At 42.5% G+C, this 14,447-nt stretch overlaps 1 protein-coding gene across 1 annotated transcript in view; it reads right to left on the reverse strand.

The window, feature by feature from the left end:
* RASGRP1 (RAS guanyl releasing protein 1) overlaps window positions 1–14,447 on the reverse strand; it is a 139,370-nt gene that overhangs the window by 66,449 nt on the left and 58,474 nt on the right. Inside the window, exons 7-8 of the mRNA XM_030213685.1 lie at window positions 8,309–8,482; window positions 3,082–3,198 (exon numbers count right to left, since the gene is read on the reverse strand). Of these exons, the coding sequence (XP_030069545.1) occupies window positions 3,082–3,198; window positions 8,309–8,482 (291 nt within the window). The remainder of the gene's footprint in view (window positions 1–3,081; window positions 3,199–8,308; window positions 8,483–14,447) is intronic.

The following is a 14,447-nucleotide window of genomic DNA, read 5'->3' on the forward strand; positions in this document are numbered from 1 at the left end:
AGTTATGTATGCTGCAGGTCTAAGAAATATCTGATATACTGGATGACACTTTAGATTTTATTCCTGGAACATCCTCATTTTTCAAGAGAGAGAAGGAATTATTCAGAGGTATCCTTAGGGGAGTGGGTCTTTCTGTGTAACAGGTTGTACTCTGCCAGAACCCACAGTAATCCATTTATTCTTGTGTTGTTTGATTCTTTTTGAGAGTGGGGATGGATAGGCTCCATATTGAATCCTGGGGGAGACTCCTTTTAGTACAACTAATTCTTCCCTCAGTACGGTCAACTTTATTTCTCAAAGTAGAGACAGCTGGATCAAGCTTTAAATCTTCAAATTGATTCTCTTAGAATTAAGGCACAACAGCTATTGCACTGAATAATATTCAGTTTGCTTATATGATTGGCTATAGAAATTAAATAACAATGAAAAAAATTAGAGAGAAAGACTCTTAGGGCCCTGTTTACTAAGGTGCGCTAACATTTTTTGCGCTTGCTAACTGTGTAAATGCCCATTATGGCCATCTACACAGTTAATGCACGCTGTTTAGCGTGCCAAAAATGCTAGTGCACCTTAGTAAACAGGGGTGGGTGGTGAGTAGATTTTTTTATATGTGCTGAGCCTGTAGACTATGTCTGGACTAGAAGGAATCCAGTCCAGACTATGCTGAATCTACCCCTTGAAGTTTTATATTTTGACACTCAATTCTAGGACTTCCTTTCCTTTCAAAAAGGTTTGCTTCATGAGCAATATAATTATCTTTTAAATGCTTAAATGTCTCCATCATATCTCATCTAGCTCTCTTCAAGGATATACATATTTAGATCACCAACAGGCTCATTTTCAAAAGAGAAAAACATCCAAAAAGTGACATAAGTCTGCATTTGACATCAGTATTTTTGAAACCTCTTTTTAGATGTTTTTCTCTGAAATCCGTCAGAAGGACATCTAAATATCAAGGGGGCGTGCCAGGGGTGTGTTCAAGGCGGGACTTGGGCGTTCCTAAGACTTAGATGTCTTTCAGCCATAATGGAACAAAACAAAAACGTCAAAGACTAAACTTAGATGTTTTGAGCTAGACCTGTTTTTATAACGAATAGCTGCAGTGTGAATTAGTTTTGCCTCTGCTTTTCTACTTCCCCCAGATGTTCCCATCCAGCTAACAATTATTTGTGGTATTTCCCTTTATTGACAAATTTGGTTTTGTTTTTTTAAGTCTAGAATCTTCACTTGTGAATGAACCCTCTCCACATGATTCAGTATTGAACCACACTATCCAAAGAAACATTTTTCCCCATTCAGAAGCACCAGGTCCAGTACGACTCTATCCGGCATGGGTTCCAGGATTTCCTTACTTATAGAAGACACCATAACAAGGATGCCCCAATCAACATCCAGCATATTGAAACTACCTATTAGTAGTGCTTCTCATATTCTGAAAATCTTCCAGATTAACCCACAGTGCCTCTTTCGTACCTTGTAAGCCCTGCAATTCTGTTCCTTTACTATTACCTTTGACACTACTCCTTCTACCTTTCCTCCTATCCTTCCCGAATAGATTCTTGTCCAGTACAATTCATTGCATTTATGGTTTTTAGTGAACCATATCTCCTTGACCACTACTAAATCTAAGTCAGCCTCTTCCATTGCAGACAGAGCCTAAAGGCCTGAGTATACAGTTTGCGGTGTTGTCTTTTTTATTTCTATTTACTTACATGAGGGCTTATACTTACTTAAGGGCCTTGTTGATCCATCTCCAACAATCCTAGTTTTTAAAGTTCTCTTGTAGATTTGCCAGTCTGCACTGGAAGACACTTTGGGGCTCATTTTCAAAGCACTTAGATTTACAAAGTTACGTGGAGGGGCATAATCAAACGGGGCGACCACATTTTCATGAGTGCGTCCTCACAGGACAGCCCCGTAAAGGGGCGGGGTAACCCATATTATCGAAACAAGATGGGTGTCCATCTGTCATTTCAATAATACGATCGGGGACGCCTTAATCACAAAATTTAGGTCGACCTTAGAGATGGTCGTCCTTAGGTCGTTTTTGAGATGGTCGTCCCTGGTTTTTGGCGATAATGGAAACCGAGGATGACCATCTCAAAAGCAACCAAATCCAGGCCTTTTGGTCATGGGAGGAGCCAGCATTCGTAGTGCACTGGTCCCCCTGACATGCCAGGACACCAACCGGGCACCCTAGGGGGCACTGCAGGGGACTTCAGAAAAAGGTCCCAGGTACATAGCTCCCTTACCTTGGGTGCTGAGCCCCCCAAAACCCAAAACTGTACACCACTACCATAGCCCTTAGGGATGAAGGGGGACACCTACATGCTAGTACAGTGGGTTTGTGATGGGTTTTGGAGGGCTCACATTTACCACCACAAGTGTAACAGGTGGGGGGGGGGGATGGGCCTGGGTCCGCCTGCCTGAAGTACACTGCATCCACTACAACTGCTCCAGGTACCTGCATACTGCTGCGATGGACCTGAGTATGGCATTTGAGGCTGGCATAGTGGTTGACAAAAAAGTATTTGTAAACTTTTTTATGGTGGGAGGGGGTTAGTGACCACTGCGGGAGTAAAAGGAGGTGATCCCTGATTCCCTCCAGTGGTCATCTGGTCAGTTCGGGCACTTTTTTGATGCTTGGTTGTGACAAAAAATGGACCAAGTAAAGTTGAGTGTTCGTCAGGGATGCCCTTCTTTTTTCCATTATCGGCCGAAGACGCCCATCTCCTAAGCACATCCCAGTCCCACCTTTGCTACACTGCCGACACGCCCCCGTGAACTTTGGTTGTCCCTGCGACGGAAAGCAGTTGAGGGTGCACAAAATCGGCTTTTGATTATGCCGATTTGGCCAACCTTACGAGAAGGACGCCCATCTCCCGATTTGTGTCAGAAGATGGGCGCCCTTCTCTTTCGAAAAGTCACCTGATAGTAACCTATAGAACTTTGTATGTCTAAGAACTTTGAAAATACACCTCCACATCTCGTATTCGATAGGCCATGGATAGTAATATTATAGTCTGCTATGCATATCTTTAGTTTTGATTTATAGAATGAAGGCTGATCTGCCACACTGACCTTATTTGCCTCATGAGGAACATGCACACTTGTCTCTTTGAGCCTGGAGATTGAGCTGTGACATAGTCCTCCAATCACTGCCATCAATGTGTTAAAATTCTGCAGCTGGTAGAGTTTCTGTAGAAAGACCACAGGAGAGCAAAGTTTGTGCAGGTGCCAGAGACACTCCAAGAAAGATTCTCAGCTCAGCTCTGAAACAATATAAAGTGTTTATCCCCCACCAGAACATTTGTAAATGAATGTAAATTTTCTAGCCACCTATTGCTAATCATTGATCCTAAGGGCTGCCTTATTTAGGTTGTTTCTGTATCATAATTTCTATGATGCAGAAAAGACCTAAATAAGGCAGCCCTGAGCCCCCCAACACATTGCATCCCTTCCTCTCCCTCTCCCAACCAGTGTCCACAAGCCACTCCCCTCCCCAACCCCCCGGAGTACATGAAGGGCCCCCCAGGGCCTATCTTAATCCCTAGTAGTCTAGTAGCGGCACCTTTGCAAATTCATGGCAATGTGCATGAAAATAATGTTTTATTTCTTTTGGGTGTCTACAGGACATTGTGAGTCCTACAGGGCAACCTCTGCCACCACAGCAGCACCACTAAGGTATTTTTAATGCACAACTTTTACCCTTTTATCGGGGCTTCAGGCTGAGGCTGCCATCTTGGCGATGATGTCACAGGAAGTTCTACTCTCCTGTTTTAATGGTATTCTTTTCAATTCTTGTTTATATGATATTTCATTGCTGTAAACCACTGTGACCTGTGCTCAGTAACAGCAGTATATCAAATCATAATTGAACATGAACAAACACATTGCCTCTGAAGATTCTCCTCAGCATACCATCAACTATGCTTTGGCTCATGTGTCAGCACATACTAGTGCACAAGCACAATCTGGGCCGAAGGAGTCCTCAGATGTTGAGGAAGCAGGTCTCCTTTCACCAGTGGCAGCTCTATGGCTGGCGTAAATGCTCACACCTAACTGTAGGCAGTTACCTACATCTAGTATTCTATAACCCACGCATGTAACTGCCTGACACACCCCTAGCCTACCAATGCCCCTTCCAGGTCCACACCCCTCCTTGAAGTTCTGTGCTCTGGTACTTGAGCGCCCAATTTACAGAATAGCGACTAAGGGCAGTTACATGTGTAATTACTAATGGGTGCTAATTAGCACCAATTAAGACTAGTTATAGCACATTGCTCATTAACACCAGTTATCAGCTCACTATTAAATTGTTATATGTACAACTGACCTTATTCTATAACTTGCGTGCAGAAATTTGCACGTGCAACTATCTAGAATTTAAGGGGATAGTGCGCACTTGTAATGACATTTGTTTGACAACAAAAAAGCAAACTCGAACACAAATCTTTTGGGTGCCCATCCCTATTATCAGTTTAAAGTTATGCAGTGCTGTTGGACTGCAAATTTACCTCCTACGTTTTAGCTCAGCAAACAGTACATATGATATGAAAGCCTATGTGTAAGTTTAGCTGCTCTGAGTAGAATAGTTTGTAACCTGAGCAATCTACCTAAGTAAAATGGCTGGTTGCAAATTGAATGGTTTTGGTTCTGTGGTGAGTGGGTTTGATTTAATTGTTGCAATGAGAAAGATAGCATTTTTAAATGTACCATGCTTTTATTTTGGCGGCTGAGGTATGATATCAAAATTTATAACTAAATTAATATAAATACTCTGGTTAAAAATTGTCATCACTATGACCAAATAGTCATTCACAGGTGCAGGGTGAAGAGGAGCAGCTAAGCGCTGGAGGAGGGATGAGAGTGTGCTGATTTGCCTGGGTCCTCTGCTGAAAACATCTCCTGCTGCCACTGAGCCTGCTGAACATATGAGCAGGACCTCTCCAGATATTGTGTGACCATGCTGAGGGCTGCTTTGGGATTGTTGCTGGCCCTGCCCCTAGAGCGATGTCACTCATAGGCATAGGGTGAAGAGGAGCAGCTTGGCATCAGAGGCATGATGTGCTGGAGAATCAAGGGTCTCCTTGTCACACCGACAGAGGAGTGCAACTAAGGAGCTCCTTAGGACACTAATTTGGATGGACTTTGGCCAGACTTTGGGGCACGATTTGTTTTTGTCCACAGTGTGAAGGGTGGATTGGGAGAGTGTTTGAGAGAAATGACTACACTAGAGGTGGTGTGTGGGCATAGGCAGTATAAGGAGCTGGGATTGTTGACGGGTAAAAGGTATAAGGGTCCAGGGATTGCCAATGCTTTCAAAAGCGTTGTGGTAGGTGTGGAGACACAGGTAAAGACTGAAGTGTTGAAGGTTGATCTGATGAATGCGAGTTCAGTGAGGAATAAGATATCTGTAATTTACAATCTTTTAGTGTTGAATTATTTTGATTTGTTCTGTGTGACTGAATCGTGGTTGCTTGATACGGATGTAGTGGTGGTTTGTCAATGCTGTCCTGCAGATTATAGGTGGGAGTGGGCTTGTAGAAAGGGGAAATGTGGGGGAGGGGTGGTGTTTTTTTAAAAGCAGTGTTTAAGTTTTAAACTGTTGGTCCATCAGTCTGTAGACTGAGAGGAAATGGTAGTTTTGGAGAATCCTGAGATTGTATGTTTGGTTTATTGTCCACCTGGCATTAGTGGACAATAAACAATTAACAGATTATTCTTTATGATTAGATTGTATTTTATCTCTATCAGTGGATGTGGAGAAGTTGTGTGTGTTGGGGGATTATAATTTACAATTGGAAAAGTCTGGTCATGTGTTATTTGAGGCATTGGCTGCTTGCTTGTTACACCAGGTGGCTTGTGAGTCGACCCACCAAGCAGGTCGTATGTTAGATCTTATTTTTTGGCAAATAGGTTGTGGTTGCATATGCTTTATTCAGTAAAGGTGGTGGAGATGGAATAGTCAGACCATTGTATATTGTTATTTAGTGTGAGTTGGTAGATCAGCAAAGGCAGATCACGATTTTGAAGGTACATCCTAGGTTTGATGTTGCTGATTTGAAGAAGAAGTGGTTGCCCAAGTTGAAGTTTGAGGGTTTGGTGATAATTGATGAAATGGCTGGGTTATGGCATGACTCACTGGTAGGGTCAATGGATGGTGTTGCACAAGAACATACAATAATGTTGCATGAGAATAATGGGCCATGTCCTTGAAAAGTCAGGTGCTTTGAATACAGTACGGAGGTAGTTGAGGCACTCAGAAAATCAGAGGATAAACTTATGAAAGTTATAGGTTTAAATTACGGAATATCTGTCTGTGTATGAAATGGTATGGAATGAGTAATCAGAAGAAAGTGTGTGAAGCAGTGAATAGGACACAGGAGTTGTTCCATGTGGTGAAATACCTGACTGGAAGGCATACAGACCCCGTGAGAGTGGAATTTGGTACAAGGGAGTTTGGAGATGTTCTGATGGATAAGGCAGAAGTCCTGTGTGAGAAAGTAGGATTGGCTGTTGTGGACATGGAAGACATATTAATGAAGGGATGAAGAAATATATGGAATACTTTTTGAAGTGTATCTGAAGCTGAGATGATGTCTGTGATTCAGTTGCTGAAACCTGTTACAGCTGGGTGGACCCTTGTGTTTTGGTGATTCTTAGACAGCTTGCAAGTGAAGTTGCACCAGTAATGCAACAGTTGGTGAATGCACCCCTTAGTATGGGTGTAGTTTTTATGCGATTACTAAAAAAGATAGGGTGGAATCAATCAGTGATGGGAAATTATCAGCTAAGTGATGGGAAGGGCTGAAGTGCCGAGCCTGCATGCTTTTCACTGCTGCTGCCCGCGTAACCCCGACGAGGTAAGATGACTTTTAAAATTCGGAGGGGGGGGGGGGGGGACCCTGGAACTAGGAGGGAGGACCCTGGAAGTCGGAGGGAGGGACTGGAACTGGAAGGGAGGGAGGAGGAGGGGGAGAGGGAGGGGGAAATGCATCACCTGTAAACAAAATGATTAGCTTTAAATAATAGCTGCCACGTTGCCATGTTTGAATCTCATTGTAGATTTAGTAAGAGACATGAGCAAGTGAGTTTGTATAATTATTGTAAATTTTAATGTCTATTGTTTTGATTATTTTTAGTGGACCAAACCCTGATGCAGCAAGCCTCTAAGGGCTTTGAGGCCACACTATGCAATGCTATTGCTAACTGGAGATTTGCATTCTGTAAAACATACCCGTACTTGGAATTCAGTCTTTTGCAATGCTCTACCAGGGGTTTTAATATTATGCAGAATATGACTTCTTTTCCCAAATTGTTGGAGACATATTTGTGTGTGCAGGTATGGGGTTAATATGTCAACTTTTGTACATGTTGAATTAATTCTGTCTATTGTAATTTGAGTTTATTTTGTTCAGGTTGTGATTATGTATGTTTTTATTGTAATCCGCTTAGTTGTAGGTGAAAAATAAAAATGTTTAAATAAATAATAAAAGAATGCAAAACATGCCACGTCTGTGAGTGGTCCAGCAATTGAAATAAAATCTTTAAGTTAAGTACAGTTAAGTATTTATATTTAACAAAAATTCTCAAAAACCTTTGAAATGGAAAATGTTGGATGATTAAAAGTTATAATTGACCAATGAAGAGGCAGGCAAATAAAGAGAACGTTAGCTCTTGTGAAACGAGTTGCTGCTGAGGTCTCAGATTAAGTCAATTTTGAAAAAAGCCTGTTTGTGTGTATGAAACTCATTTGAAATTATTTCCAGAACAGATGTTAACATTTAAAGCATAGTAAGTTACTGCATGTTAACTGCTGGACACAGTCCTCACCCATGCCCCGCCCTACTACATATTAGACAGTTAATGCAGGAATAAAGTTTATGCTAATTCTCACAAGTACTTAGCCCCTTAATGTATTACACTGGAAATTATTACAAAACTTTTGATCTAAACTCAACTGTCTCATTCAGAAAAGATTATGCTCCAGAAGAAACACACAGACCTTTACACCTTTAAATCTGGGATGCATTAGGGGAGGGACATAGCAGGGCCTTCCACCTATCAGCCTATATGGATGAGGGAATTGGCACTTGGATAAAGAGCCATTTACCTGCAGGACTGACTCATTTCGGGAACTGACACAGGGAACTGGTGTTCATGGATCTGAACACGACACTCACAAATAAAGCAGCAAGGCCTCAATGATGAATCTGTGGCAGGGATGATTCTATAGAAAAACTGTCAGAATCCCAAATACCATTTACTCTTCTGTCTCTGAGGTGCAATATTATATCCCACTAACCTGGGCAACATGAATGAACTTGGTGAAGACTTCGGCACGTAGTTGTGGGGTTGGCCTGTTAAGCACCATAAGCTGCACCCACTGAGAGATTCCATTGCACAGGGCAATTGATCGCTCCATTGTAGGATTCTCCTTCACACAACTGTGCACAATGTAATTCTGGTAATCTGAGAACTGAAGCATAAACACATGAAGGAATAAATTGGCATATAGATTTCTGGCACCCTCAGATTCAGAAATGATGCAAATTCTATTTATTTCCATCTGGAAGCAGCCTTATGTTATCAGAATGCAAACAAATATGTTTCCAGTTTTAAAAAAATCCTTATGTCTTCTTATTAGACGTGAAAGAAAAACGTCCAGTAATCTGGTGCTCATAACTGGTAATAGACTGACAGACTGTAATCTATCCACGTAACTCTTTCTTCTCACCACTATTCCTCCTCCATGTCCCCAAATATACAGTCACTGCCCCATTCCAGACAGAAACAGCCTGGGCTGTCACAGTGTAAGCTTCTCTAACACACAAGGTCTAAGGGGAAGGCAAGATGGCTGCTGGCTCTGATGGTACAAATGATGCTGAAGGAGGGAAAGGAAGGAACGCTGTAGCATTTGAGACTTTTAGAATTGGATGGAACAAATGTATATAGAAAATGAATTAAAAATAAGTTGACAGAAGAGGAGAAACATGAATTGGGGAATAAAGAAATAAACATACAGGAAAAATTTATCAAAGAAAATGAGACACTCGATATGAAAAGCAAACTTTATATAAAAAGGCTTACCTCCCCTTTTACAAAGCCATGCTAGTGGTTGCCAGTGCGGTAATGCCAACACAGCCCATTCAAACAATTGCTAAGAGACAACATTCACTAATATAGCAATTATCTGGGCTCTGACTAGGGGTGGAAGGCACTACAGAACCAAACAAGATTAATTTTCCAACTGGTAAAACCCAAAGAAGTAAAATGCCAATGTGGAAAATATAATTAGTGAAACAGAAAGCAAGCACACAAAATAAATACTACTAGGATTACACTAAAGTTATATCACTACGACTTACACATAAATAGAAATCTGTATCATGATCTATCAATTAGAAATAACTATCTGATCCTAACTAGGAATGAACCCCGGCTTCTCACCATATGACACTTGCTCTTAGCTATCTTAGTTATGCGGGATTTCTTCTTCCAGCTACAGCTGTTTAAACAGTGAGCTTACCAGGATATCGATGACTATTATCCCTCAGGGCCAGATGCACTAAAATCCTCGGAACAGCTGTTCCCTTACCGATTCCATAGCAAATCGGTAGGGAATGGCTATGCATCAAGGAAAGGGAATGCAAATGAGCTGCTCGTTGCAGCTCACTTGCATTCTCTATTCCATCGCTAAACAGTCGGCCAATCGGCCGGTCAAGCATGCTGTAGGGGTATTTCCCTGTGATCTAGCCTGAGCTGGTCTTGGCCTATACAAGCCTATGCACAATAAGATGGCTGCTGCAACCCCCTGATCTGAACATCTCTGTGTCAGCAAGATCCTGCTTCAGCTTGTGGAAAATCACTGACAGGCTTGCGGAAGCCAAGGACATTCTGTGTTCCAACCACCCCCTTCTATTCCCCTGAGAATCTGAGAAGGGAGGCAGAGCCATGGCACCAGAAGTTACCATTTCCAAGGTCACAAAACAAAGAACTCTTCTTGCCCATATACTGGACTGTACGAGAGGCTAATTGGTCCGGGCTATCACCTGACCGGGAGGTCTGGAAGAACGCGGGAAGAGTGGGAGAAGTTAGTTAGTTGGAGACCCTCGGAGGAGGGGTACCTGGTGAGAAGACCTGAGAAATCCAGCAAGGCTCGGGGTCAGCCAGATACCAACTTTGTGACCTGCATAACTGGTGCAAATACCTGTGGCAGAGATATTGGCTCTGAGAACCAACGGAGAGACGGAAACCTGCTTGTTTGCTAAGAAAGACCTGCTCTACATCTAAGACACAGACAGCTGAGATAGCGTCTTTGGGAAAATCAGCTCCGGTCTCATCTGCGGCCATCATCAGGACAGCATGGTGAGATCACAGTGATATATTTCCTAGTCTGGGATTAGTCAGTGGTTATCTAAGTACGACTGGTTTATGTCAGCTCTCGGTCAGGGAAAGCTGCTAATGTGTATTTTGCATAAGATGTGATAAGTTTCCATAAGGATCATTAGGATATCATTTGTACTGTTCTAATCATTACTGTACTTAGTCTCAGGAGAATCAGAGTATAGCTAGACAATATATTTTGTTAGTGTGCGTATCAGTAAGAGATATTATATTGCATATAAGCTATTGCAGAGTGTTTTTATTTTTCTTATCTATAATAAATAATAATATATCATCTGTGACGTGGCTTCTGTTCTTTGGCGGGAAACAAACACTGGCAGGGTGCCAGCACCAAGGTTCCTGTATAAGATTCCCCTAGGCTGAGCTAGGAACCTTGGAATAAGTAATCAGTGGGTAATTATTATCCTAAGTACTATTTATTTACACTCTACAATGCGCAGAGCAGCAAAGCGTTATGCTGACTGCTCTGTGCATGCTAAATACGCCTCCTGTGCCGCCCGAAGATGCCGCACCACTCACTCCCTCCACGGCCTGCTGCAGGCTCCTTTTTGGACATCATTCAACCCCGCAATAATAAAAACGTCCTTTTTGGACGTGCTTCACTCAGCTGAAAGACCTGGAAGTCTCTGAGCCAATCACAGCGCATTTAGCTGTGCTAAACACGTTGTGATTGGCTCAGAGACTTCCAAGTCTCTCAGCTGAGTGAAGGGTGGCCAAAAAGGACGTTTTTATTATTGCGGCGCCCAAAATGGCCTTCTTGTTTGAAGCGGAGCTTAATAAAGCTAAAGGGTGGGTTTTGTTTGTTTTTTTTTATAGTGAAGACCATCCATAAAGGGCGCATTTCGGTGTTTTTTCGGGTGAAGACCGCCCATAATGGACGTCCATGACGAGCACTTGGCCGGCCGCCCCCCCCCCCCCCCCGATTTTTTTTTGTTACATTTTATGAAATTTCAATCCAGCGCAACCCCAACGAGAGGTACAGACCTCTCGCTAGATTTTCCAGAATTAAGGCAATCGGAACATGTTAGTGCATCTCATTACAATAGGGTTTCTACATGATTTGCTCATCTGCATTCCGTTTTCGTTAGCTGCTACCGTCATCGGAAAAGGGCCTTTAGTGCATGCCAGGGTAATCTACTTGCTCGTTAATGGCTCGTTAAGTTTAGTGCATCTGGCCCTCAGTCAGCCCGGGCAGTTAGTCCTTAGCACCAGATTAGCAGCTGTAATTATCAGCTTACTTCCCTGCAAGAGAATTGTGGCAGAGAAGCTTAGTACTTTAGCACATTGAGACTGCTTCTCTCCAGAGCTATCAGAGATGAGACCACTCTGGTTCAGTGCCAAGTAAATTCTCTTTCTTTGTTTTCCAAAAGGTCTGTCTGGACCTCTGTTCACTGTCCTCAGGTGACTGTTTTGGCCCAATCAGAACATGCATTTTACGGTAGATGGAATCCAGGCCTTGAAGACAATGAAATCCAGTGTTGATACAGCAGACACTCTCTCTACAAAACCTGGTGCCGTACAAAGGGACACACAAGTATTATCACATACTCGTGGTTTGTAAATCTGTCAGGTAACCAGATTCACCCCCTGAGATGAACTGCCGATATTCTCTGTGTTAACAGTGCCCTTAGTCTGGCAGAGATACAGGAAATGTTTTTGCCTCCATGACAGTCTTGCTCAGCAAAGGTGTTTCAGGTCCAGGCCTGCATTTGGACATAGCCTAGGCCTCAGTTGCACACAAGGTGACACACCGGGGGACACTCCTACAGGCAATACTGCTTGGGGGAGTAGAGAGAAAAAGATGGGACAATGTTGGATGGCAGAAGACAAAGACACATGGGACTTGCTGAATGGTTCAGGGGGAGGGATGAAGAGAGAGAGAGATGGACACTGCTGCATGCCAGGGACAAAGAGAGACAGGGGCAATTCTGGATGGCAGGGGGTATGGAGAAAGGAATAAGTTAGTGAAAGACTGGGGAATGAAAGGTGAATGAGTGGGCCAAGGTCATGGAAAGAGATGGAATTTTGTAGGTAGAAGCAGTAACAAAAGGAGATACTGGATAAGAACATATGAAATGTGAATGGCTAGAGAGGCAGAAAAAAAATGGAAGAAAGCTGAAAGGAACAGATCAATGTTGGAGCTGGATGTAGTAGAGAAGGTGAGGAAGACAGATGGAAAGAACAACGTATACACAGACAGAAGATATTTGGAAAGAGAATTAAAGAAGACAGAAAGCAGTAACCACAGACTGGGGTCAACATGATTAGAAAAATAAGTGGCCAGAAAAAAGGTAGAAAATGGATTTTATTTTTAATTTTGGACGAAATAAAGCGGTAGCTGTGTTAGTCCACTTTAAAGGTTAATAAATAAAAAGAAAAAACTGGAAAATAAGATAATACCTTTTTATTGAGATAAATATATTTTTGACTATTTTTCTAGCTTTCGGAGGCCAAAGCCTCCGTCCGTGGGTTAGGACAATATACTTACGGTATATTATCCTGACCTAAGAAAACAGGTTTTAGCCTTTGAAAGCTAGTCAAAAAAATGTTTTAGTTCAGTCCAATAAACGATTCACCTTATTTTCCATTTTTGTTTTGTTAATTTATAATGTAGTGATTGGAATAGTTCAGTTTTGTCTTATCTTTATATTTTGCACAGCAGAAGGGGGTATGCATCACTGCTTCACTTTCCCTGGTTGTTGCATTATATGTAGAGTCTGGCTTCTTGGGGGTTTAATTTAATTTTGGTGTATATATGTCTATTTTTAGTTTGTGGTTATTTATTCTGTACTTGATGAGGTTCGGTCTGTGTTATGCACATGTGAAAGAGACCAGGTTTATAGTGGCCTATTATGGTTTGGTAAGTTTCCTTAATAGGTTTTGAGTGTCTTTTTGCAGGGTTTCGTGTTGTTTTGTAAAGTGTCTGGCCTGTTTTGAAAATTAAAAATGCTCAGGACTAGTGATCTCCATGTCCCATAAAGACACCACACAAACGAAAACCCATCTGCTTTAAACAGTATCTAGCTGTTCCTGAGGTGATATTCACAATTTGAATAATTTTTGTATGGTGAGTAGTAAAGGGGGATAGCTTCATTGTTAGAGAATATGGCGTTTGTAATACCAAACTGAAGCTTCACGGTTTATATTGAGATTCTGACTAGTTCTGTAGAGAATCTAAACTCACGCCCACATAGAAAAATGTGTTTGAATAACAGTTCTACTGGGTAGTTGTATAGGGAGAGGAATGACCAATAGGATAAAGAAGGTGCTGAGGCCATTGTTTAAGACTCTTGTGAGACCCAAGACTGACGGGGGTGGGGTGGGGGGGGGGTGGGGGGGGGGGGCAGCACGAGGGAGCAGAAGCTTCTTCCTGCTTGCCTGCTTCTGAGTATGTCTCTCTTCTGCTCCTGTGTGACAGGACCCGGCTGAGGTCCTGGCACACAAGATCAGGAGACGACAGACCAAGAGAGGAGCAGAGTGACACAAGAAGGTAAGGGGGCAGCGGTGGCCTCAGTGGGGGGCGGGGGTGTTCCTGCCCCAGGCCCAGCTGTGTCTTTCAGCGGCCCTGGTGTAGACCTCATGTAGAATATTGTGTACAATTCTGGAGATCACACCTTCAAAAAGATATAAACAGGATGGAATCGGTCCAGAAGGTGGCTAATACAATGGTCATTGGTCTTCATCATAAAGCATATGGGGACAGACTTAAAGATCTCAATATGCATACTTTGGAAGAAAAGGCAGAAGAAGAGAGATATGACAGAGATGTTTAAATATTTAGGTGGCATAAATGCACAGGAGGCAAGTGTCTTTCAACTGAAAGGAAGCTCTGGAATGAGGAGGTGGAAGATGAAGGTGAAAGGAGACAGACTCAAAAGGTACCTGAGGAAATACTTCTTCATGAAAAAGGGCAGTGAATTCATGGAATGGACTCCTGGTGGAAGTGGCAGCAATGAAAACTGCATCTGAATTTAAGGTAGAGATCCTATGTACTTGTCTCAAGCTAAGAGAGAAGAAAGGAGAGTAGATGGCTAACT

This window comes from Microcaecilia unicolor, chromosome 9 (genome assembly GCF_901765095.1).
Source record: "Microcaecilia unicolor chromosome 9, aMicUni1.1, whole genome shotgun sequence".
NCBI classification, from domain to species: domain Eukaryota; kingdom Metazoa; phylum Chordata; class Amphibia; order Gymnophiona; family Siphonopidae; genus Microcaecilia; species Microcaecilia unicolor.